Genomic DNA, 26,669 nt, shown 5'->3' with positions numbered 1-26,669 from the left:
GGATTCCAAACAGAAGAAGCTCTTTAAATAGTAGTGTGTGTATGTCTCTCTCTCTCTCTCTCTCTCTCTATATATATATATATAACTTTTGAACTTTTAATTTTGTGATATTGAAAGTGTGAGATGGAAAAGTGAATGATATTTCGAACTTTTGATTTTGTATATAACTAAAATGAAATCTTTTTAACATAAAATCGGAATGCACTAACACTAGATTGACCATTTACTTCATACAATATTAAATTATTAATATATATATACATAATATAAAATAAATAAATAAATATATATGGATGCATTGCGGTGCAGTTTTCTTATCATAAAACTACATTCCCACTGTACGATTATTTTATTTTGCGGACGGTTTTGGTCGGTTTGGATGCGGTTTGATGAATACCTCTAAGTGTGCTTGTGGACGAGTGGGGACTGAGTAATTAAACGAGAAAACGAAGGGTAGATACGTCAAATGGGAATCCAAAACCCCATAGTAGTTGGAGCTCAGAGACCTGCTTAAATCAGCTTATTGAAAATTAAAAACCAAAAACCCTAATAACCCTTTTGTATCAGAGAGCAATCAAAATCTGAGAACAAAAAAATGGCGAGCTTCGCAGAAGCACCACCGGGAAATCCCAAGGCCGGCGAGAAAATCTTCAAGACCAAGTGCGCTCAATGCCACACCGTCGACAAAGGCGCTGGTCACAAACAAGGTCCCTCTCTTTCTCTCTCTCTTAGCATTTCTGAGTGTTTGCTCTGTGAGATCTAAGTTTCAGTTTCTCTCTGATTTGACCTTATGATTCTGCAACTTTTTTTATGGAATTTCTTTATGTGTGTGTGTGTGTGTGTAAATTTTATCTGAATTTAGTTTTTGTGTTAACCTTTTTCGCTCAATCCTTTCTCTTTGGCATCGATTTTTATTGGGTATGTCATATATATATGAATGTGTGGAGAATTCTATGATATTCACACTTTTTCACTGTGCATTCAATAGTTAACATGTTAAAAGTTATATATATGATTAACATAGAATAGATTAACGGTTAAAATTGGCTAGGAATGGTACATACAAAATAAAAGTATGCTATATATATGTATGTTTATGTTTTGTTGAGAGTTTCCGAAATCTGGTGAATGTGTATGTGTGTGTGCAATTTCTTGAGAACTTGATGTCATTTGTTATATTACTGTTAAAAATTATTCCTGTAGTGTTGGGTTTTGTGGGGTTACCTTTGTTTGTTTGCGGAGAAAGAAAGGATTTTTTTTTTAAAGAACAAATTTTTGGGTCATTGACTAGTAGTGGTTTAGAAACCGTTGATTTCTTATAGTATATAAATAATTGGATAGAATAGTTTAGTGAAGTGACTAGGAGTTATAATTTGAATTGTCAAGAATAACAAATTTTATGGATTCATTCGTGGAAACACCAAATTGTGATGAAGTAATGGAAATCCATTATAAAATGTTCCAATTGTGATGCAAAGTTTTGGTTGATGATTTGGGTGGAATTTATGCCGTGGAAGTATATATTGTATTGCTGGCTATGCAAGGGAAATGTTGGATTTTCAGAATATCATTGGATTGGTAAGTTATGCATGCACCCACTAGGTTTTCAGCCCATGACCTCATGCTCCAACCATTCTTGTGGGAGGAGGAAATACCATTTGAGACAGATCTCATTGGTTTCTTTGTGTATTGCCCTATTCTAATTTTCTAAGGCTGTTATGTGTTTCAGCCAATGACCTCACGCTCCAAACTTTATTGTGGGAGGAGGAAATGGCATTCTAGTCAGAGCTCATTGGTTTCTTTGGCAATTGTCATTTGGTCTCATGAATACTTTGATATTTCATTGCAATGTGCCTATAATTTTGTACATGAAAGTGATATGTAGCTACAGTGCAAATTCTCTTGTTCTTTGTTTCAAGACAATAATCATTTGAGCAATACTTGTGCAGGACCTAATCTAAATGGTCTTTTCGGAAGGCAGTCTGGCACAACTCCTGGGTACTCCTATTCTGCTGCAAATAAGAATATGGCTGTGAATTGGGGAGAGAATACGTTGTATGACTACTTGCTTAACCCAAAGAAGGTATGTATGATTCAAGTTTTGCATTGATCGCATTGCTTGAAAAATGTTTTTAATAAAAGAACATATGCTATATACTTGTCACACTTGATTCTGCTATTTGGTCATGGCTCAAAATGGTGTTGCATATAAAATGCATGGTGTGTCTTGCTATTATGTCAGCAATTGCATTGCTGTATTTCATACAGTGTTTTAAGTATTTAGTAGAGTTTAACTGTTTCACAATATTCTTATCCCAATAAGTAATGGTTATACTTCATGAGTTCAAGTGGGTTTAACATGGGGGTGGTGCACATCCTCTGTTAATGTGAAATGTATATATTTCTGAATAAGATCTATTTTATGTGGTTTGACGGTTTAATATTATGAAATTTAGAGCAGTGTTTGGATAGTTCTTTCATAATTATGTTTTCAGGAGGTAATGCATTATTGTAGTGTATTAACCCCTAACATTTTTGTTTCTACCTTTTGGTGATAAACTTCTACTGGAAATTGGGGTCTCCAGGGATTTTATTGCTCATGAATTGTTGCTGATTTGATTATGTTTGATATGTGAACTAAAATTGATGAAATGGCTTGCTATTATGTCTTATGAGGAGTGTTTTGTGGGAGGGGAATGCTATAACTTTTGGGAGAATTTGATTCTTAATGATGAGAGTAAGATCTTTATTTCTGAGATCTCTATTATATGAGATAAGGGTTTTCAAGGTTTCTGTGCTTTATCTACTTCAATTTTTAGATCTTTGTATTTTGAATCTCAGCTTTTTTTTTATGTTTCTTTTTCACAGTTTTTTTTGTGTATCTTTCGGTGCTAGGGTCTTTTTTTATAAAGTAATAGAACTTTTTATCTCCAAAAACAAGAAAATTCATTACACTTGGGAGTGTACAAGATGGTCCTGTAAATTAGTATAATGAGAAATTCATACAATCTATGAAAAAAATAATGTATTTTGAAGAGAAAGAACTATAAATGCATGCATTTAATCATACATGATACAACTATCAAGAGAGAGAGAGTTAAGATCCCTTCCAAGTAGTCCCCACAAGTTACAATGGAACATGATGTAGGGAAATAATGATGGGTTATTGATTATTTATTGAGCACGTAAGTGATTTGAGTTGATTAGAGTAACATACAGGTGGATAAGCACCTCTGCAAGAACACATAGTTCCTAGAGAAGCTATCAAGCTTATTTCATTTACCAAAATCTACTAACTGTTTTACAAGTACAAGGCTCTATGTTAGAGATTAAGTCTTTTTTTTTACACACTCTCCTTGATTGGAGTGTGTTCTTTTGTCATTTTTCTTGTTCTTCCCTTCCTGTTTTACTTGATCGTTGTAATCTTGGTTATTGATTTATGCCCCCATAGTACATTCCCAATGTACTCAGGTTGGCTGTTTTCCGTTTTTTAATAAAATTTTCGTTACTTATTAAAAAAAAAAAATACAAGGCTATTTATACAACTGATTGATACTAACAGCTAAGATCATTTAGAGATATGGCTAAATCTGATTGGTTAATCAGTAAATCCATTAACTGAGTACAGGTGGAATAACAGCCTTAAGCCTGCTGTTTGGACACAGGTCTAACTGAATCTGGAATCTCTAACTAAATGTCACAGCAGAAAACTCCAGCTCTCATATTCTCTCCAGTTGCTTCTACCTGACTTGGAAATGCATTAGGAACTTAGATATCCATCTAATCTCAATCCTAGCTGGCTGCTGGAAATGTTTGACTACACTAGGATAGAATACTGCACTGCTGACATGGCTGTCTCAGCTGCTACAGCTTGTAATGGCTGTTGTTTAGCTGCTGCTGCCCTGTACCAAAGTTGCAATGAGAAATAGTTGTTTGATGTTCCTGCATCAGACTCCCCTTCTTAAGAAACACTTGGCCTCAAGTGTTCTTGGCTACCCTAGGATCATGATAGGCTGACAGATGCTGCACATTGAAGGTATTTGACATTGCCATGTGTGCAGGTAAGTCTACTTCATAAGCATTGGGGTTGATCCTCTTCAAGATTTTGCACCCAATCTTTCTTGGTCTGAGATTGGAGTACTGCCCTTCTGGCCTCCTTTCTTTAGAAATGAACATCCATACTAGGTCACCAACATCAAAGACAACCTGCTTCCTGTGCTAAAGTGGAGGAATGCATTCAAGAACCTGTGTATGTTTGATTTGTGAAAGAAGTAGATGCTAATATAGAGGAGGAAGGAGGTGAAGTTAGAGTTTTAAGAGGGTGCTTAGGGTTCTTATCAATCAATAGCTTTCAAGATTGTGTTCTTTGTGATGGGAAGACCATGAATGTTTGTCATCTCTTACTTCCAAGTGGAAGACCATGTCAACATGATTGGCAAAAACCATCCATGGTAGAATGTGTAGTGCACACATTTTGTATAAGATGGTGCAGCCCTACTGTTTGCAATCAAAGCGCGAAAAGTAAACCCCAAGCCAACAGTCAAGATGAAGGTTGATTCAGCTCTGTGGGACTTCACTGCACAGAAGCGGCAGCCTTTGGTGTGCTGCCAAAGCAGCAAAACTCTTTATACAAGGCAACTGTATCATCCTAGAAGGCTAGAACTTCATACAAATCTTGTGGCAACCAAGAGCACTTGAGATCAAGTGCTTCTTAAGAGGGAGAGTCCTGATGCAGGGCATTTCAAGTAGTTGCATTTGTAACCAATTAGTTAGTTAGTTAGAGATTACTTAAGCATTGGCCAATAGGATCTAGACCCTTGTCAAGCATCTAGAAGGCTGCCAATGCCAAGCAACTAGTATAAGTACCAGATTGTAGTTACGCTGTGATCAGTTTTTGAATACATTTACACAGATTAGCCTAGTGCTATTTTCAAGAGATGGATTTCTCTTAAGAAGGTTTTGTCACTCCTTGTTCCTTGTTCTAAGCAACTCTCATTTCCCTTAATCAATTCTAAGTCTAAACAGCAGCCCCTTAAAATCCCCGCATCAGAACAGCAATCCAAATATTATGACCATTGTGTCAACTGAACTTGCCTTTCAAACAGCTCATAATCTATCTGACATATCATGCACTGTACTCTGAATAAAGAGAACACTAGGGATCACAACTTTTCAACCACCGGACAATACAGAAGTAGATGATTAACTGTGTACTAGGGTTACACCCATTTTATTCTCTTTTGAATGAATCTTTATTAGTTATTAAAAAAAAAACAAATATATAAATGAAAATGAGTACTTGACCACTTATGATATTTTCTTTGTGCAGTACATTCCTGGAACGAAGATGGTTTTCCCTGGTTTGAAGAAGCCACAAGATCGTGCAGACCTCATTTCTTATCTGAAGGAATCAACTGCGTGATCCTTTTAGTTAGGTTAGACTAATATTTTGTCAGAAGTTGAAGAGTTTGGCTGATGGAGCGAATTTGAAAATTTTTCATTGAAATAGTAGAAAACAGTGTCTATTTTAAATAAAACCATCAGGGGTTTAGTGTATTTCTCTTGGAGAATAGGCTAAAACTCGAACAATTTTGTGCAAGACCCTTCTCATATGGCATTTCACCAAATATAGATGCTTTTTTTGGGGGGGCTCTGATATATATACCGCTGTTTGGCATTCTATCTTTGAAATCATTTCTTTTGGCTTCCTTAGTGTTTTTTTTTTAATTTTTTTTTTTAATTTTTAATTATTATTATTATTATTATTTTTAATTTTTTTAAAAGCTTGAAAGGTTCTATTTGGATTGCAAGATGGATGAGGTGCAATTTTTCAACCCCAAAGAATAGAACTATTAGATGGGGACGGGGACCATGCTGTTAAGGTCAGTAGTTTGAATATCTCCTTTCCCCTGCCCTTAGGTTATAAACTCATTTATAATACTAATAGTAATAAAAAAAAGGGCAATATGTGTGCTTACTTTGATCCTGCTTTAGCACATTTTTATATGAATATTAAGTTTGGTGGGGTTTTCCCCACACACGCTTGAATTTTGCTGGGCAATATGTGCCGCTTGCTATATACCAATATGATAGATAAGTTTACCCAAAAAAAAAAAAATTGATAGATGATAAGCTTGTGTGCGGTTTTCTCTCTCTCTAATAACTAATAACTAAGTAATTCACTAAACCCTCATATAAAAAAAAAAAAAAAATGGTAAATTCCACTAATATATCCTCCTAGGTTTGAGTTAAAGCCAATCAGGTTCAAAACTTTTCAAAACTAATCAATTTGGTTCTTAAAACTTAGTCCCTAAACAGTTTGTTATTTTTTCTCAACTATTTTAAGGACTAAATTGGTTTTAGGGACCAAATTGGTTAGTTTTGAAAAGTCCTAATTTTGGTTGGTATTAACCCAAACCTCAGAGATGTGAATGGAATTTATCCAAAAAAAAAAGTAATTAACTAAACAAGGGGTGTTACTAGGTACTCCGGGTGTATATAAGAAAATAAATAAATAAATAAACAATAATGAAGAGAATTTTCGCTATTCACACAACAAAGAAAAGAACAAGAAGGAATTAATGAAAGTTCAAACAATCCAAGATCCCTAGAATTCATGAAAAGAACAACACGAATTTTTTTGTTACCAATCGAATATGAATCTCTTCTGCAAAATTTGACAAAATAAAATTGATGGACTTGCCCTGGTGCAAGTCTGCCATATATCCTTTTGTTTAAAAAGTCTCGAGAATATCTTTTATGGGCTTTTTGAGTTATAACCTCTAAGGCCCATCACTCTAGCTTTGTAGTGATCAAATTCACATGGCCTGTGATTGGTTAGTTTAGGTCCAAATAAGTAGCTTGATTATTTTAATGGACTGACCAGTGATGCTAGTCTTTAGTCTTTATTTTAGTCACAAGTTCGAGAAAACTGGAGCCTGAGTAAGCCCAACCAATCAGAACAAAACTTTAAAAAGACATAGAAGAGAACTTGATCATTTCTTTTTGCTTCCATTAGTGTTTTTTTTAATGCTTGAAAGGTACTATTTGGAATCATGGATTGCTGATTAATAAGGTGTGCTGTCTGCAACAATTGCAAGATGGATGAGATGCAATTTATCAATCCCAAGGAATAGAACTATTGGCTGGGAACCATGCCTCCTGAAGTGAAGGTCACTAGTTTGAAATTGAATATTTCCTTTCCCCTTCCCTTAGTGTTAAAACTTAAAACTCGTTTATAAATAATAATTAAAAACAAAAGAATAGAATTGCAATATAGTCATGATTAACCTAGTTAAGACAACTTGATTTCACATTCTATGTATTGTCATCACATTTGTTGAATTTATTTTACGCAATTACACTTTGGTAAAGTCCTCTTTGAGGCATTCCTACTTCCTAGACACATAGCCCTTAAACACGAAGTCAGATAACATTCTTGAGACTAAAGTGAGATGTAAAACCATATAGGCTTGTACTTACCAAGACTCGAATCCTACAAAACCCTTGGCTTCAAGGAGAAACCCTAGGTTAGAGGAGGAAAACTTTAATATAAAAATTATACTTAACATATTAATCTGTTGTTATTACATATTCATTTGCATTAAAGCTTCTAAATTAAGTGAGAATTTACAAAATAATTCACAAAGGAAAGGGGGATAGAAGATAGATAATGATAAGAATGAACACATAGGCATAAAAGATTAGGAGTTGTTGTCCCTTTATGAAATATTTTCATTTTTAATATTCTTGTTTTCAACAGCCTGGAAAGAAAGTGAACACAAAGAGATCCTAATTTTCACTATAGAATAGACATAAATATAAATATATAGGAGAATGTTAATTATTATTGTAGGGACACGATTTTTAACGGCCCAAGGATGACATTGGGCTCGTATGTAAAGGGCCCGAACAATATGATTTGTAGAGAGTGGGATAGAAAGGCTGGACCTTGGTCGTTGGGCAGCAGTTTAGTCAGGATTTTCATGGAAGCCCATACGAAGGTGGATTTGGCCTGTATAGCTAAGCCTTACATGGATGTGGTTTGAAAGGCCTGACTCCTCGGAATTAATCCGAGGAGCAGTATCTTCTCACCATTCTCCTTCCTTTTTCTCCTTCTTTTTCCCGGGGGCCCCTCTTTTTTTAGCTCTCTTTTCCATTTTATACTAGTATTCAATTCCCCTTCTTCATCTACGTGTCAGTTTCTCCTTGTTTGGGGTAATTACTCGTCCTATCAATCCTCACGTCAGAGTGGTTGGGAAAAGCTGGATAGCATGGTATGAGGTATGGGCTTGTCAGGTGCTGGGCTCCACGTTATGGTGTTGACAGCTTTCTCGCTTGTACTGATCTTGTACTGAGTTTGTCCTTTTCTTCAGGCGCTTTGTGAGGCGTTGAGAGTGAGGTTGTCCTCGGCTACATTCTTGGGCCATTAAGGGGTTCTCATCATACCTCCTCGGCAGTAGGGCTCCTCGGCTTGGGCTTTGGGCCCTTAATGTGAAGTGGGCCGGGATTCCAAATTTTAGGCCCCACAATTATTATTATTTTTTTTAAATCCATGTTTCAGTTTAAGAATTATACTATTTCTCTCTCCAAAGACTATGTATTTCTAGTTTCTACTACCTTTTTATTTATTTATTTATTTTCTTACATTATTAATAATAAAAAATGGCAAACATTTTTTATGAAAGTATTTTAGACCTACAAGTTTAAGCCTGAGAATCATGCTCTAATTAAAATTTGGGACATGGCTCTTACCTACCAATCACCTCTTTCAAACGGTAAAAGCTAGTGGGCCATTGGGTACAACCTTCTTGTAAATAAAAAAATAAATTTAAGAAAGAAAGTTAATGAGTCCCTGTAATATTTGAATCGCATTGGCTTGAATCTTGAAGCTAAATTGCCCCAGAGAGAGAGAGAGAGAGAGAGAGAATTTTGTTGGTAATGACCAATGAGGTGAGGAATAGTTGAGTTGAATTTTTGATTGAGGTGGCAAGCCCTCATTAGACCAACTAGCTCATATTGTAGGGATTGCACCTTAACGCATTGCAGGCAATATAATCCAATATTTGTTGTACCACAATGGAAAAAACAAAATCTTTGCAATCAATCGAATTCTATCTTTCTCTCTCTCTCTCTTTGCAGAATTTGATAAAATCGAATTGATGGACTTGCTTTGGTGGAAAGTCCCAATCAATCAAGAATATCTTTTAGGGGCTTATTCAGTTCTAACCTCTAAATGTGAAATGAGCAAGTTCATGTGGTTCATGATGTTGGGTCACAATTCCTCATCATCCAACTCTTCCAATGTCTACCAAACTACTCTAGAAGCTATAAATTCCACCACTGCGAACCCACAACATAGTACTCCATTTTGTTTTTTTGTTTGGTAAATAATTTCTTCTCTGTTTATTAACAATGACCGAGTCATGGGTCTTTGTATAGCCATCAATGAGTGCATATGGCATGTCTTGATGATATGATCACTCATTGTTTGTTGGTTGTCCACATTGTGCGTCAAGTCTTGATGATATGAACAAAAGGGAGAGCTTGTCAATATCAATTGATAGAAAGGGTAAAAGTCAAAAGTGATAATTGCACTTGAGTCTTGAATTTCCTGATGATATGGACAGAAGAGTAGAACAAAATAAATGGCTATAAAATTAGAAAAGGGTAAAAGTAAAGGTATTCATGAAGCCCACTTTATTCTCTAGTAAGCCATATATTTCCTAGGCATATCATTATTATGTGCAGTTAAAGAATATTATATAATATAAAATAAAATAAAAAGGAACATTGGAAATTTGATATGCAGAAGAACCAATTTGACTGAGTAAACGAATTAAATTTAGAGTTACAGTTCACAACTAGTCTTACACCCAATTTTAGAATTTGTTGAGATTGCAAATGGTAAATATTTTATGCTTACTACTAACTTGTGCAACCTATCATTTTTCATCGATTACACACAATTGTACAAGTTAGCCAAAACTTTGACAGCATTAATCCATCATTCTCAATAATTCAACATCGGGATAGTGAATACTCAGACTATGTAAAATGACATGCGTATAACCCATCATTCTTAATCATGATGTTGCAACTGATAAAGTGAGTCTAATATTTTTGTGTTCGATGTCAATCCCTATTTAGCATCCACTTTAGCATTTAACACCTTAAAAACTTATTTTATCTATTTTAATACATAATTTCACAACACACCTTGTATCAATATTCTTATTTTTTTCCATTAGCCAAACACTATTCATTATTTTATTAATTTCTTTATCTCTTCCTCTCTCTTTCTCTTTGCCACGAAACTCAACAAAAGAGATAAAATAATGTTCTTTTAAGCCTTCTTGCTAGGACTAATATTGGGTCGAGTTGGGTCGGGTTTATTGTGACCCGAAACCCGACCCGATAGAAATCGGGTTTAACTGCCTTAAACCCAACCCGACTCGACCCGAAAAACCGAGTCTGTAACCAGGTCAATTTTTCGGGTCTCGGGTTGGACACTTTTTTTTTTAATAAATTTTTTTTTTAAATGGAGGACTGATGCAATTGGAATTGTTCAAATTATACCAGGCCTGACAAAACTCCAAGGAAATAATTATAAGCCCAATTTTCCATACCAAAATCAAATAAGCCCAAAGAATAATTTTACTATCTAAGCCCAAAGAACCAAAACCTGCATATCTACAATTGGGCAACGGAAATTTCAAGGAATATTGGTAGATACAATTCAAGCATAGAGAGTCTGCAGGTTTAGAAACTTGCAGCCAAAACTCTCAACACATACACATCCTTATTCAGCCAATATTTCCTAATAACTAGTACAGAAACCTGCTATCAACACTGTTGCTCCCATCAAAATAACCATCTGGGCTCCCAATGTTTTGATCAAAACAAGAATATAATTAAAAGAGAAAAGATTGAAGATTCACCTATTCAAGTCTGTGGCAGTAGCAGAATTGCCAGACATATTAAGATGAACTTTTAGGGAAAAAACAAAAAAACAGAAAAGAATATCTTGAAGTAAACCAAATAACACATAAAGGGCCAACCCACAAACACAAACAAAGAAGAAATTTTTAGACATCTCCAGATCATTGAACATCAAAATTACAAGCTAAAGTAATTACAAAAGAGCTACCATTTCCAAACTCCAAGTGAAAGTTGCTCCAATATTTTCCACCTACAACACCAAGGGAGAAAAATCAATAATAAACAAGTCATTTAATAGAAGTCAAATTTCTAAAATATACTCATATCCCATTCAACATAACTAAGATCAAAACAACCAACCAGATCAAGAAAAACAATACTCACTAACAAGATCAGTCAAGATTTGTAACAGTACTTGATGGTGAAGGTGATGTTGCTGAAGGTGAAGCTAACTTCGCTTCCAAAAAAGCTTCAAAACATTTTAGAACAACAATATATATTAAATTCCAACTAATGCACTAACAAGATATATTAAATTTCAGTTAAAACACAAGTTAATAAATTTTAAGAACATTACATTTTCCATAATCTTCAAATAGCTCAACATCATCCATGGCTTGTCAAAGCGAAATTTGCACTGAAGATTGAAGCACTTGCAAAATTTAACCCAACAAAAAAAGGAATTAATTGCAAAGACTTCGGCTCCTACTCTTATCAAAATGAAGGATGATTGACAAGACTTATAACACTAACACCTACAAAAGGACCTAATATTTGTAAGAAGTACTAATAAGACTCATAAACCGAAAACTCGCTCGCTAATTGACTGATGGCTTATGACTGAAGTGTCAAATTTATTTATTAAGTATGGAAGGTGTTGACATACAATTATTTGTGAACATATTGCAAATAAAACTAAGACACGTACATATTCGCGGATGAAATGTCAAATGTCTCCATCTGCTAATTTCTCACAGGAGGTCAATCTAGGGTACCTTTGTGCTGTCACAGCATGTTGATGATTTCCTAAACAACAAGCTAGACTCTAGCTTAAAAAGAACCGGTTAGAAATTTCCATGGCTAAAGCATTTTTTTTTCCTTCTAAAAAATTGTGTCGGTGGGAGTAGTAATGAATAAATTGCAGAGTACTGTGTGATTGAGATTTGAGAAGTAACTTTTCTGCAGATAAGTTGATGAACTTGGTTAGTTGAATTTGCAGATGGAAAAGACGTAACAAAAGGATGAACCAAAAAAAAAAAAAGAAAAAAAAGAAGAAAAAAGAAGAAGAAGCCGAACGTAAAGAGAAGGAAGAAAAAGACAAAAGGAGAGAAGATGACAAAACCCAAAAAAGAAAGAAAGTTGCAACTTGCAATGGAGTATTTCAGTAGAGCTTCTAGAAATTCAAATGAAATTATTACCAAGTGTAGGCAATGATGTTAGGAAATTCGTAAAGAAAAAATTCTGGAGTGAGAGAGGCAATGCTTGATTTTAATTTTTCAGTGATTGTTAATTTCATATCAAAGACTTCAAAACTCTCTTCTTCTTCTTCTTTTTTTTTTTTTTTTTTTTTTTTTAATTTATTTATATTTGAAAATACATATAAAAAGAAATTTAATTGCCATTAGTAAATTGACGCTTATATATATATATATATATATTTTTTTTTTTTTTTTCATTTTCAAATTCCTTCATGGATGTAGTAAATAGGCTATCGAAGGATTAACATTTCTGTAGCTACTATCAACATTTGGAATAAATATTACTATTAGCTTTCATTACAAACAACAAAGCTTAGCATAGCCAAGTGGTTGATACTTAACTTAGCTAATCCAATTTGAGAGGTTATGTTCCTGACAAAAACAATCACAACCAATTTTTAACCAAATTTTCTCACCTCTCGCCACTAATTCTCTCTCCTTGTGGCCCCAAAATTTTCTAAATTTCAGCAACATGGTTGCCGAAATTCCAAGTTCCTCCATTTACTGTTCCTCTCATATTTCGGCAACTGAATTGTCACAATTGCAATTTTTTTCTCTCTCCTAATTTCAGCAATGATATTGCCACAATTCTTTTTTTTTTCTCTATCACATCATGTCTCTCTCCTTTCTCTTACCTTTTTTTCTCAGAATTTTGGAAATGGCATTAACGAAATTTATATCACTTCTCATTTTCTAAATAAATTTGAACAGAACCCATATCACAAATAAACATCATTTTATACCATATTCAGCCAAAAGACTCCCTACTTTTAAGCAATTTATGTTTTCATTTTGGATTTTTGTAAAGGTACCGCTTTCATCAAAGAAAAAAAAAGAAAAGAAAGAGAGAGACCAAAGTCAAGTTTTCATATTAGCATGGACAATCCAAGATACTCAGTCACAAACCACAATCGTAATATTTTGAAGCTTTCTTTCCATTTGAATGGGGTAAGACTTGGCAAAATTTTAGTAGTAAATAAAAAAGTAATACCAGTAGCAAGTTCAGATGAGAACCAATATAAATTTCACAATTCAGTTATTATAAAAAATGTTGTCAAATATTTTTTTTCTACATAGTATTTCTCATAAAGATACAGCAAAAAAGATCATAACAGAGAAAATAATGTGTGGGGTGACACTCCCTTATTGGTGTGATGGCTCATTGCATGAATTCCTATTGGCTGGATGAAATTTCATTTGGGTAAAGTTACCTAACCCAATTATTAAACTTAAGAGGGTTTATCAAAAAATTATTATTAAACTTAAGAGGTAAACCACATTGTTTATGTACAAAAATTTGAGATTGTTACTTCCACAATATTTTCACAAACAAAATCCTAACCTAGGTGATTAGTTTTATTGCATGTAATATGAACCCAATACTTAAATTACTTTTTTGTTTACCAGTAACCGTCAATAACAACCTACTACTTAAGATTTATAAGTGTTAATATAATATTTATCCATAAATTTTAACAACATGATGAGCTTAGATAAAGATGGAAAAACACCCATAAGGGGAGGACACCTATTTGATAAAAGTGCATGCAAAGATGAGGACACCCATAAAGGAAGTACGAGCAAAACACGTGTGATCGATGAGCCTAGTATATTTATAAAGATATGATATTATGGCAGTAAGTTTAGGCTGCCATAAACAACCCCACCTCCTTTGTCATGCGATGCATGTGAGTGTGGGGTTTATTTAATATTATTTTTTCCTCTTTTTTTTTTCTTTTTTTTTCTTTTTATATCATCCTTATATTATTTCTTTTTTTTGCACTATTTCTTTTTTTTTTTTAAATTAACTTTTTTAATTTTGGAGGGCATTTTTTTTTTTGGCCCCATGAACTTGTCCAAAATTTATATTCTTTGATAAATCTTGCTTGGACTTTTTTTTTTTTTAAGTAACCATTTTCTTTTTTTGTTGAAAATTTAATATTTCAACGGTCCTCCTTTTGTAACTAATTCCTATATATAGGATCTTTTGAAAAAAGAAAAAAAAAGGAGGTACTTCTAGAGACCAACTTTTGTAACCGGTGCTTGATCAAATCTTTCTACCAAAAAAGAAAAAAAGATCTGCAATAGCAATATGGCGCAAAGAAGAAGCCAAAAGCAGGAAACCTGTGCCACCACAAGCAAGGTGTCATGGTCTCATTTTGCTATACTCCTCCTCATCATGTCAGTACTCAAAGCCCATCTCGCCACTGCATCTGATACAATTTACCTAGGCCAATCTCTTGCATGGAACCAGACCCTTACTTCCAACAGTGGAATTTTTGAAATGGGTTTCTTCAAACCGGGTAAGCCTCTTCACTATAAACTAGGCATATGGGATAAAATGATAGCAGAGTTTACAGTAGTTTGGGAAAAAAATATAATATACTCAGACTCGGACCCAGCCTCTATGGCACTAGAACTTTATAAAGATGGACTACGGGTAACACAGAAAGGAGTTGGAGGTGATTATCTTGTTTCTTATTCTAATTCTACCATAGTGGTAGGGGTGCTTCTTGAAAACGGAAATTTTATCCTAAGAAATAAATTAGATGATATTGTATTGTGGCAGACTTTTGAGGAAGCAACTGATACGTGGCTGCCAGGGGCCAAGCTGTGGTTTGGTTTCAATACGATTAGTACAGAAACTAATATGTTACTGTCACCTACTCGGTGGTTCTCTGCAGATTTAGAATTAGAAAAAAATGGAACGGGTCACTTGGTACGTACTATGTTATTGGAGTCCCAATGAAATGATAACTGATAGTTATAAATATGGAGGGAATCTGTCTTGGAAGGAATTGACCAAGCAATACATAAATACATCATATGTTTCCAATATGAATGAAAGCTATTTTATATATTATGTTGTTTCTCCTTACACATTCGCAAGATTTGTTTTGAATAGCATCGGGGAGCTAATTCTCTATGTATGGGATGAGGATTTACACCGATGGAGTTTGGTTTGGAAGGCACCTCAGCAACGTTGTGAGATTGCGGGTTTCTGCGGGGAGTATGGCATCTGCAATCAGCAGAATGGATCTCTTTGTAATTGCCCGAAATGTTTTAGACCAAGATATTCAAGAAATTGGGACTTATATGACTATGAAGGAGGGTGTGAGAGAATAACTCCTCTACAATGCTCAGATGACAAGTTCCTCACAATGCACAACGTGCTCTTTCCAGAAATATCACATCTTCCAGCAGTAAAAAATGTTGAAGAATGCAAATTAAACTGTTTAAGTAGCTGTCATTGTGTTGCTTACTCTTATAATAATGGGTGTTCAATTTTCAAAGGAACACCTATATATCTACAACCTTCTTCTTGTAATGAGTTAGGTGGAGATTTTCATATTCGCATTTCAGCATCTGAGCTAGTGGGAAGTAAAACCAATATGTTGAAAAAAGCAGCTTGGATTGTTGGAATTCTCGATGTACTCATTCTTCTCATTTCCATTGGATTGGCAATTATTCGGAGCAGACATTCCACTGTTGTACTGGAAGAAGTACATATTTCTTTGATTTTGTTCAAGTATCGAGATTTACAAAGAGCAACAAGAAAGTTCTCCCAAAAACTTGGGGAGGGTGGTTTTGGTTCTGTTTTCAAAGGGACATTACCAAATTCAACAACTATCGCAGTGAAGAAAATAAGAAGTCTAGATCAAGGTGAGAAGCAATTCCGTGCAGAAGTTAGCACACTTGGAGCAATCCAGCATGTTAATCTTCTTCGCCTTCGTGGTTTTTGTGTAGAAGCTTCAAAAAGATTTCTTGTCTATGATTACATGCCAAAAGGTTCTCTAGAATCCCATTTGTTCCAGAACACTCCAAAGATTTTGGATTGGAAGACAAGATATCAAATTGCGATTGGGATTGCCAAAGGGTTGGCTTACCTTCATGATAACTGCATAGACTGTATCATGCATTTTGACATTAAACCTGAGAACATATTGTTGGATGCTGAATATAATCCAAAAGTGGCTGATTTTGGTCTTGCAAAAATAATTGGACGGGACTTCAGTCGTGTGTTGACCACCATAAGGGGAACTAGGGGCTATCTAGCACCAGAATGGATTTCAGGTGAAGCTGTTACTCCAAAAGTTGATGTTTTCAGTTATGGGAAGCTTCTTTTTGAGATAGTATCTGGTAGGAGAAATATGGACATGCTAGATGGTGATGATGAAGAGATACGTAACTACTTTCCAGCTCGTGTTGCAATTGCGATAAACAAAGGGGGAGACCTTCTGACACTACTAGATCACAAATTAGAGGGAAATGCCATCATGGAAGAGCTAACTAGAGCCTGTAAAGTTGCTTGTTGGTGCATTCAAGATGATCCAAGGGATAGACCAACTATGGGCCAAGCAGTTCAAATTCTTGAAGGAGTGATGCAAGTGGACGTGCCTCAAATTCCTCTATATTTCCAACGCCTTTCAGAAAATCCAATGGTAGCGATTGTTTCTCAAGAGATTGAGACTTCTTCAAGTTCATATTGATGGGCACAAGGTACTGTCTTAACTTTGTCTTTACAATCAGTGCACTCTTTGTAGTCAAAATAATGCTAATCGTTCCTTTAATCTACTGCAAACTATGATAAAAGGTCACTGTTGTTAGAAGCTAAGGAGCCAAGCGCATAAAAACAAATGTGATTACGACCATCATTGGTGCCAAAAGCAATAAAGTGTGCTTCTTTGTTTCTCTTTTGGAGGCTATTTTTCATTGGAGACAGTTTTTTGTCTTTGTTTTGTACCTGGTATCCAAAAAAAAATATTTTTTAAAAAAATGTGGCCAAGTGCATGTAGGTGCCTCTGCCTGTGACAATTTGTTTGTTGTGTATTTGTTGAAAGACCATGAGAAAACTTGTGAATGATATTTTAGTATAATTGTTTGAAAAGGAACTTAAAAGTTTTTTTAAATAGAATATAAAAAATATAGTCACTAGCTCATTGTCGATTTTTTAGACCATTTTTAACATACCATTCTTTCTTCTATTTTCCATCAAATCTGCAAATGATTTTGCCTCATCTTTGCAATCAATCTTTCACCAAACTCTTTGGTCAAACCTAAAATTTTCAATGTTATATCCCAACGTTCACTAAATAAAGAATTTATCATAAAACAGTAAAAGCTTTAAGAGCTCCCAAAACTATGCTCAATTTATTCTTTTTGATAGTACATTAGCTCCAGAATATTAATATTCAAAACATTACAATAGAATTGAAAGGATGTTCATATTACCCAAAAAAAATACAAAATAAAGAGGAATTTTTTTTTTTTTTTGAGAAGAAAAATAAAGAGGAATTTAATTGTAAGAGATACACACACAAATACTCTTGCTGCTTGTTCAACACCAAATAGGGGACTAAATTAAGTTATTAATCCATTCTTATCTATATATATCTAAAATCTGAAGTGTAGCATTTATTGTTGCTACGCTCTAATTGAGCTACATCAGCGTTTACATCATTATCTTTTTTTATTTTCAATTTTCCTATAATTTTTTTAACATTACTCATTCACTCATTTATTTTAATATTTACAATTTCTCAAACCTTTTTTTTTTGTTTCTTACCTTTTCATCTCTCCACTACCCTCTACCTTAATTTCACTCTTACTCTTTCATTTTATCTTCCTTTATTTTGTCTCTTCTTATTCTCACTCTCTTATTATAAATTTGTTATTTTTTCTTCCATTTTATGCATAGTTTCCTCTTAAAAAAAAAAGGTTCTCTCTCTCTCTCTCTCTCAATTTTTTGGTAGATTTTTTTTTTGTTAATTTCTGAGCCTTTATGATTATTTAGTGTAATTTTTGGTCCAATTTACCAATGGTTTGATAATTTATGCACGATACAAGGTTGAAATGATAATTTCTATCTTTTTTGTTTGTTGCAACATGGTATCTCCAATGCAAAACTGATGAATATTAAAATTTCAGGTTCATGGGGGCTCAAGCGGTATTGGTACATTTCAATTTGGATAACTAAATACTGTGGAGCAAGTGTTTGTTATGGCAGGTCCAATATCACTTTTCTTCTAATGCATAAGTTTGGTTTCCAAGTATTCATATAGTTTTAGATTGTGATTGGCAAGGAATGATGAAAAATTAGTTGTTTGCAAGGATCTTGGAGCTAATGTGTGCATCAATTACAAGACAAAGGACTTTGTTAAAAGGGTGAAGGAATAAACAAGTGGAAAATGTATTTTCTTTAATATTAAAACCTTAGTTTTCCTTATTGTTTGTAGAGATTGATGTTTTTCATTATTAGGTGATAAACAAAAGAACAACTAACTAAATGTTTAATGGCAAGAGTTGATATTATTCTGGATCATATTGGACCATCCTACTTAAAATTTTATAGAGATTGATGTTTTTCATTATTCTTTTGTGCAATGATTTGTTATGTGATATAAAAGAATAGCAAACTAAATGTTCAATGGTAGGAGTTTATGTTATTCTGGACCATATTGGAGCATCCAACTTAATGCAAAACCTTGAGAGCTTAAATTTTGATGCGAGGTTTTTTATTATTGGAACAATGAGTGGCTTTGTTGCAATATTTCTATCATGATCATGACAAAAATATATTGATATATGGGAAGGAAAACATGACATCTAAAATGTAGCTCTTTGTGTTGGAATATACGATCAATGTAAACCGAGCTGTATTATATAGATATTTGGTAAACTTACTGACCAACAATGCTTTTTTTCTTTTTCTTTTCTTTCTTTTTTCCTTCCTTTTGCAAATTAATATTTTCCCAATTATCACTCCATCACATAAAAATAATAATAATAAAAAATACTCCATCAAACCTAATTCGTGAGCATCAATCTCTCTCTCTCTCTCTCTCTCTCTCTCTCTCTCTCTCTCTCTCTCTCTCTCTCTCTCTCAATTAACATTACCATTTTTCAACTTCCCATTTATGACTCCATCAAGCCAAATCTATTGTCATTTTCATTCAACCACCATCTCTCTCTGGCTCTCAATTAAAATTTCTTAACTTTTCAACTTTCCATTTATTATTCCGTCAAACTCAATCTGATAAATTCAAACTCCCTTCAACTCTATGACTCTCCTTCTCCCTAATCAGGCAACTATGAAAACCGTTCAATTGCCACCCTATTAGAATTCCAAAAAAAAAAAAAAAAAAAACTACTAATTATATATATATATATATATATATAATATACTTCTGTGAATTTAGGATGTCTCTCTAAAGTGAGTTTCCCCCCCCCCCCCCATATTCTTCAGGTTTTCCGATTAATTTTGTTGGTGATGTGCCATTGAAGATCTCAAATGTCAACAACATTGGTTCCCATAAACCAACCAAAAAAACCTCAAAGCCATGGTGAAGAATAGAGTAAAAGAATTGCAGTGAATTTTGACTACTATAGTTTATGTGGTCGTTAATTAACCAATGTTTAGAAAGTGGTGTCTTAGATAGAATTGTATATTCATTTTTCCAATAAATTGTAGATGGATGAGTTTTTTCCACTAATGGATACCTCTTATGTGCATTTATGTGATGTATTCACTATTATGGATAAAGTATTCTCTTTGTATATGAGTAGCATAAATCAGTTTTGTTGTATGTGCATATTAGTCGTAACATGAATGTAGATGCATAACTTAATACAAGATATGCTATTCTTTTTTTTTGTGGTTTTGTATTGTAACAAATTTAGATATTATTATGGGATGCCTTTGCTGGAAGGCTTTGCAAAATTGCAAAATTCGATTCAATGGAAAGAAAATCAAATCAAAGGACATGTAAAAAACTAGATAAGGTAGCAATAGACTACCAAAAAAATGTCAGGGTGAAAGATTATCTAAGTTTGGACAAAGCCTCAAAATCCACGATGACCAATTGGATCTAAGAAATGCCAAGATGTATGCTTGGCTATTTGAAGAAATTGAATTTGGATAAAATATGAAGAAGACCAATTGAATTGAATTGAGTTCCCTATCACAAGTCATCTCTATTTCTCTCTCCTTCTTAAAGTTTTGATTTTTTTTTTTTTTTTTTGAGTTAATATTTAGTCATTTTGAAAGTAAGAATTTGAATTTATATCAAAACACAATCTTGGCTATGTATTTGAATCTGTTTATTGGTTATTTGAGTAATATCAAGTGTATTTTTGTGTTGAGTTTTGTTTATCATGATAATAACCTTTAAGAGAATGAGAAATTTGAAATTTATATTTGAAACTTAAAAAGTTTAGTTCTTAAAGAAAAAAAAAATTAGGAAAACATAACGCACTATAATATAATTTAGAAAAATATGAACCACCCACAAAATGGATAAATATCAATCAAATAAAACCAAAAATAATAGAATTATATATTTGTAGAGATAGAGAGATGGAAGATAGTTTTAGAAATTTTTTAATTTTTAAGGAGGGCAAACTATCTTCAACAAAATTAAAAGAACAAATTATACATTATATCACAACTACAAAATAATTATATATTCTCACGCATTGCATGGGTCTGGGACTAGTTTGTTATTACACTACAGACACTTAAAATCTTGAGTGCACTCTCTTGTAATGAAAATGATGTTTGTCCATCCGTTATCTAATGCTTTTACTGTTCCTTTTATGTAACGCAATTTAAGATAGAAAGACTTCATATAGAAAGACTTCACTGTCCTTAGTAACTAAGGAGCCAAGTGCATCACCCCTGCAACAAAGAAGCCTTCATAAACAACCTTACCATAATACTTGAATTTTTTTTTTTTTTTTTTTTAATGATTGGCAAAACAATTTCCACACCCATAATGGCTTACATGAGCTAGATATGGAGCAAACCATTATGGATGTAAAAATAGCATTGCATTTGTTAGGGCAAAAAATGTATTGTGAAGATTGATGTCTAAGCTTTCCCGTGTTTGATAGCATTAAAAAATGTGGGCAAAGAAAAAGTTAAGTTGGTAAACATAAAACACAAACAAATTAAATTTTGCGTTGTTTTTCAAAGCTTGTTCATATGTATCTTTTAAAGTAGGATTTGTTTATCTTAGTTCACACACTATGACCAATTGATATTGTATGAGAGATTTTCTGGAAAGTCTTTCAAAGAAGGAATAAGTGCTCTGTCCTAGCTCATACTCTAAATACTATTAATATTCTGAATAACAACTTGACTGATTAAAGCTATCGATGAGCTAAATAGAAGATCCCTACTTGATAAAAACAAAAAACAAAAAAACAAAAAACAAAGTAGAAACTGCACTCATACTTTAAACTCCTTAATCAATGAACTCTTTGCTAAATCCATGCTCAAGGAAACAAGAGTAGGATGAGTGCTCTAATATATTACTGAATCTCGGCTCTATTTGGTTTGATATTTTGTTGCCTTGGTGGGTGTTCATTTGTTCTATTTTTAATATCTTTTAGGTATGTATTTTGAAGCTAAGAATGTTTAACTTAATGATTTTTTTGTGTAATGATGCTTATATTGGTTATAATTTTACAATATATTTTTTTTAATATATAGAGTTTCAACCTATAACCATCAGACCAAGATACTAAACAATTTTTGGTGTAAAATATAATTGAATCTCAGATTTCTTATTCAACTCTCAAATACTTTACTAATTAAGCTAACTGGAACCGACTTACAACATTCTTAAATTAATCTATCAACTTACACAAGAGTCATGAAAATAATAATAATGATAAATTGAAAGACTAATTTAAAATGTATTAAAATTATTGTGAATTTTTGTTATGTACCCGGTGAACATTACTGATTGTTGACCCCTGATCATGGTAGGCACGTTATTGTGGTTTGCTTTATTGAATTTGAATTTATGGTGATTCCCGACCCTGATCATGGTGGGCCCATTATTGTGGTCACATATGATACAAGTATGAGGAGAGCAGTTTTGGGCTGAAGAAATCTCTACAATGGTCCTCCGCAAATGGCCTATATTGTAGTTTGAAGATCAAAGAGTGTTGTTATACAACGTGAGTTGTTTTGAGCTGAGAAGGAGAAGGTTCGTCTGAAGAAAGACTAGCATAGGCATGAGATTTGTTTGGTGTAAATAAACCTGAAATGCTTGAAAGAGGTGATGGAATGGATGTCACCCAAAAAAAAAATATCTCTAAACAAAAAAAGAATCAATTTTACCCCCAAAAAGTTTTCTAAAAAATAAGTCATTTATAAGAAAAAATAAGGAAAATAAATCAGTTTTCCTTAAAAATGTTTTCTTAAAAATAGTCACTTACAAGAAAACGTTTTGTACAAGCTTCAATCAATTTGTATATGGGAAAGGTGGAATTCTTCCAGTGAGAGAAAGACCAATTTCCACTATATACCATTCCCCATCCTATTATAACCGAAGCTGCCTAGCCAGCTTACTAGATCCCCAGAAATTTATTTATTGAACACCAAGAAAAGATTCAGTAAGGCTGGAAATACCAACTATTCGTCCCATGAACATATCTTCACCAACAGCAAAAAGATGATCCATCATTATTGGATCTGCAATCAGCAGCAATCAGGAAAAATGTTGAATGTACCTCTTTGTGATTGCCCAAAAGGATTTAGACCAACAAATCCAAGAAATTGGGACTTATATGACTCCAGTGAAGGGTGTGAGACACGGATTCCTTTAAATTGCTCAGATGACAAGTTTCTCACAATACCCAACATGCGCTTTCCGGAAGCATCATATCATCCTGCAGTAAAACATGTTGGAGAATGCAAATTAAACTGCGTGAGCCTTTGTTATTGTGTTGCTTACTCTTATAATAATGAGTGTTTAATTTACGAAACAGCACATATAATTCTAAGAGTTAGGTGGAGATTTTCATATACGCATATCTGCATCTGAGCTAGTGGGAAGTAAAACCAAGATATCGAAAAAGGCTGCCTGGGTTGTTGGAGTTCTCGCTGTGCTCATTCTTCTCACTGGCATTGTATTGGCAATTATGAAAAACTAGCCTCGAACCCGCATATTACGCGTAATAATTATTTTTATGATGGTTTTATTAAATTTTTTTTATAATTTAAACTAATCTAATAATGAGTAATATATTTCGTAATTATATTTTTATTTATTATAGGAACAATCATAAATATAATATAAGAACAATCCAAAACACCAAAAAAAATGTAAACTAAAAAAAATTAATAAAATTTAACAATGATTAATTGAACCAATATTAGGATAAAATTTTGTTTTTGATAATCTATTAAGGTTATTTTTTTTGTAGAAATTATAATTTCGGCTGCCCAAAACATATTATCAAATAAACAATTATTATCAAAATCTAATAATTAAATTTCTATACATGCATTGTTATAAAATAATAAAAATAAAAATAAAATTGCAAAAGTTAAAATTTGTCACCTATCTGATTATTTTCGTTTGGCTAACCTTTAATTTTCTTTAAATAAATGGCATTATAGAGTACTTCTAATACAGCTATTAAGAGTACTTTGTCCACCACAAAGGATTAGAAAATAAACAAAAATTAGTAAAGTCTCATAATTTAACATTTAAATTGAGCACTATGAAAAATCATGCTATGTAACAGAATAAATATCAAATTATCAAAATCATGCTATGTAATAGAATAATATTATATTTTTATATGCTATATTTAATTCTTTAGAACACAATAGGATAACATTTAACAATCAAAGAGAATAAAAAATAAAAAAACAACAACAACAACAATTTAAAAAACAAAACTAAATCACAATTTAAAAAACAAAACTAAATCGTATTAACCCAAAATAGAGTTTTAAAGAATATAAAAAATTATCAACCTAAAGTAGAGATGCAAGAAAAATAAAAAATAAAAATCCACCAAAAATTTAGAGAGAGAGAGAGGGAAACTTTTTTTTTTTTTTTTTTTTTGTGAGGGAAAACTCTGCATAAAATAGAAGAGATAGTAACAAATTTATAGTAAGAGGGTGTAAATAAAAAGAGACAAAAATAAAGGAAGATGAAGGGAAAGAGAAATAATGATATTAATGTAGAAGATAGTGAGGAGATGAAAAGTTAAGGAAGGAAGAAAGATTGAAGAAGCAGTGGGGAGATAAAATGGTAAGGAAGAGAGAAATGTTAGAGAAATGTAGATATTAAAAAAATAAATGTTAAAAATAATTATAAGAAAATTGGAAAAAAAAAAAAAAAAAAAAAAAAAACTAAAGCTTGAAAGACTTCAACGTTGTTTTTTTTTTTTTTTTTTGGAAATGGCTCACACAAAACTCTAAAACTGAACTGAAAAGGTTTTGAGTTGGACTTGACAGTGAAACTAAATAAATAAGAGGTGGGTTGGATTAATTATACAGATTTGTTATAGAGTGATAGTGGAAGTAAATAAATAAGTAGTAGACTGCATTTATAGGGCTAAAAATTGTAAAAACAATTTTAAAATTGTAGTACAAATTATATTTTAAAAAAGAAAAAAAAAAAAAATGACGTGGCAGTTGATGTGGCGCAACGTAAGAGCAGCAGCATTAAACGCTACGCTTCAACTTTTAGTAATATATAGATTTTAAAATATATAGGAAAAATTATACAACTATCAAAATGCCGAACGTTAGAACTCATGCCCATTGCCCGTTGCTCCGTTCTATACAACAGCCCTTTCCTTCCACCATTTGCAGTTACATGTCATCGGTTGACTAGAAAAAGCCCAGAATTGAAAAAAATAGCTTAAATAAAATTGGACTCAGCTTCTGTCCAAAGATCAATGGTCACTGAACACGTTGGACACGTGTCGTGTCTAACGTGTCCAGTGACCAACTTTAGACACGTGTCTCGTATCCAACGTGTCCAGTGAATACTGGTCACTAAATAGAAACCTTGCCCAATAAAATTAAAGCACAGCTTTTGCGGGTCTCCTTTCCCTACAAAATTTAATGTTTTTTTCCCACATATAGAGAACAGGACCAAAGACTTGGAGGTGTCAACAGTTTGGTTTGGTCAAGCGCCTAATGTAATCGAAGCCTACGTATGTGCTGATGTAGCAAGATTAATTTAAGGGTAACTAAAATCTATGATAAACATTGTCCATTAAATTAATTAGACTTTTATTATCTTTCTTCTCCCGAAAAAAAAAAAGAGGAAAGAAGATAAAACTCTCACTTGACACTCGATATGATTTTGCTCTATCAAAAAAAAAAAAAAACTACAACTCTCACATACCAAGATCTACAATTGCAAAATGGGGCTAAGCAGAAGCCAAAAGCAGGAAATCTACACTCCAACCAAGAAGTCATGGTCTCATTTTGCTGTACTCCTCCTCATCATGTCAATTAAAGCCCATCAAGCCACTGCATCTGATAGCATGTACCCAGGTCAGTCTCTGGCATGGAACCAGACCCTTATTTCCAGAAGTGGAATTTTTGAAATGGGTTTCCTCAAACCTGGTAAGTCTCGCTTCTTTCTTCTAGGCATATGGTATAAAATTATATCAGAGTTTACGGTGGTTTGGGAAGCTAATCATGTATTCTCGAACCCAACACTACAACTTTCTGAGGGTGGTGACTTGTTGGTAACAGAAAAAGGAGGTGAAGATTTTTTTCTTCATAGTGGCTTGGTTTATTCTAATTATACCATTGGGAGAGGGGTGCTACTTGACAATGGAAATTTTATTTTAAAAAGTAAATTTTATAATACTGTATTGTTGCAGACTTTTGAGCCTGAGTTTACAACCGGTACATGGCTGCCAGGGGCCAAGGTGCCTGCTGTCAATACAATTACCAATGAAAGTGATGATAGTTTTCATTATCGTATTCCGTTTCTAGCTAAAGGGCAGTTCTCTGCTGAATTAGAAGTAGAAAAAGATGGAATGGGTTACTTGATATTATATTATACTATTCTTCCTGATGGCCATCTGTATAAGTATGGCAGGTATCTGTCTACAAAAGAATTGACCAACCAATACGTAAACGTGTCCTATGTTTCCAATAATTATGAAAGATATTTTATATATTCTGTCGTTCCTCCTTATAAATTCACAAGATTTGTTTTGAATGTCATCGGAGAGCTCAATCTCTATGTATAGGACAATGATTTACGCCAATGGAATTCAGTTCGGAAGACACCTTCGCAACGTTGTGAGATTTTGGGCGTCTGCGGGGACAATGGTATCTGTAATGAGCGGAATTTACCTCTTTGTGATTGCCCCAAAGGATTTAGACCAGAAGATCCAAGAAAGTGGGACTTATTTGAGGACACAGGAGGGTGTCAGAGAAGCAAGCCTTTAGAATGCTCAGATAACAAGTTCCTC

At 33.3% G+C, this 26,669-nt stretch overlaps 3 protein-coding genes across 3 annotated transcripts; all 3 read left to right on the top strand.

Annotated features, from left to right (window-relative positions):
* The first annotated feature begins 380 nt into the window (after positions 1-380).
* Positions 381-5,704, top strand: LOC115977617 (cytochrome c). Its single transcript, XM_031099572.1, has 3 exons — positions 381-707; positions 1,950-2,083; positions 5,330-5,704. Exons 1-3 carry the CDS (start codon positions 596-598, stop codon positions 5,420-5,422), a joined length of 339 nt encoding a protein of 112 aa, XP_030955432.1. The 5' UTR covers positions 381-595; the 3' UTR covers positions 5,423-5,704.
* Positions 5,705-15,657: 9,953 nt separating this feature from the next.
* Positions 15,658-18,424, top strand: LOC115965001 (G-type lectin S-receptor-like serine/threonine-protein kinase At2g19130). The gene is made up of 2 exons (XM_031084216.1): positions 15,658-16,919; positions 18,348-18,424. Exon 1 carries the CDS (start codon positions 15,812-15,814, stop codon positions 16,907-16,909), a length of 1,098 nt encoding a protein of 365 aa, XP_030940076.1. The 5' UTR covers positions 15,658-15,811; the 3' UTR covers positions 16,910-16,919; positions 18,348-18,424.
* A 7,162-nt stretch (positions 18,425-25,586) lies between these two features.
* Positions 25,587-26,469, top strand: LOC115977616 (G-type lectin S-receptor-like serine/threonine-protein kinase At2g19130). The gene has a single exon (XM_031099571.1). It carries the CDS (start codon positions 25,602-25,604, stop codon positions 26,442-26,444), a length of 843 nt encoding a protein of 280 aa, XP_030955431.1. The 5' UTR covers positions 25,587-25,601; the 3' UTR covers positions 26,445-26,469.
* Positions 26,470-26,669: the final 200 nt, after the last annotated feature.

Source organism: Quercus lobata, chromosome 2, assembly GCF_001633185.2.
Source record: "Quercus lobata isolate SW786 chromosome 2, ValleyOak3.0 Primary Assembly, whole genome shotgun sequence".
Classification (NCBI taxonomy): Eukaryota; Viridiplantae; Streptophyta; class Magnoliopsida; order Fagales; family Fagaceae; genus Quercus; species Quercus lobata.
The sequence above is the reverse complement of the archived record's forward strand: the minus strand, read 5'-3'. Positions and strand labels throughout refer to the sequence as shown.

Coding starts and splice junctions, on each gene's coding strand:
- LOC115977617 (XM_031099572.1), top strand. CDS start 596: ATGGCGAGCTTCGCAGAAGCACCACCGGGAAATCCCAAGGCCGGCGAG. Junction 708..1,949: donor AGGCGCTGGTCACAAACAAG/GTCCCTCTCTTT, acceptor ATACTTGTGCAG/GACCTAATCTAAATGGTCTT. Junction 2,084..5,329: donor ACTTGCTTAACCCAAAGAAG/GTATGTATGATT, acceptor TTCTTTGTGCAG/TACATTCCTGGAACGAAGAT.
- LOC115965001 (XM_031084216.1), top strand. CDS start 15,812: ATGTTGAAAAAAGCAGCTTGGATTGTTGGAATTCTCGATGTACTCATT.
- LOC115977616 (XM_031099571.1), top strand. CDS start 25,602: ATGGGGCTAAGCAGAAGCCAAAAGCAGGAAATCTACACTCCAACCAAG.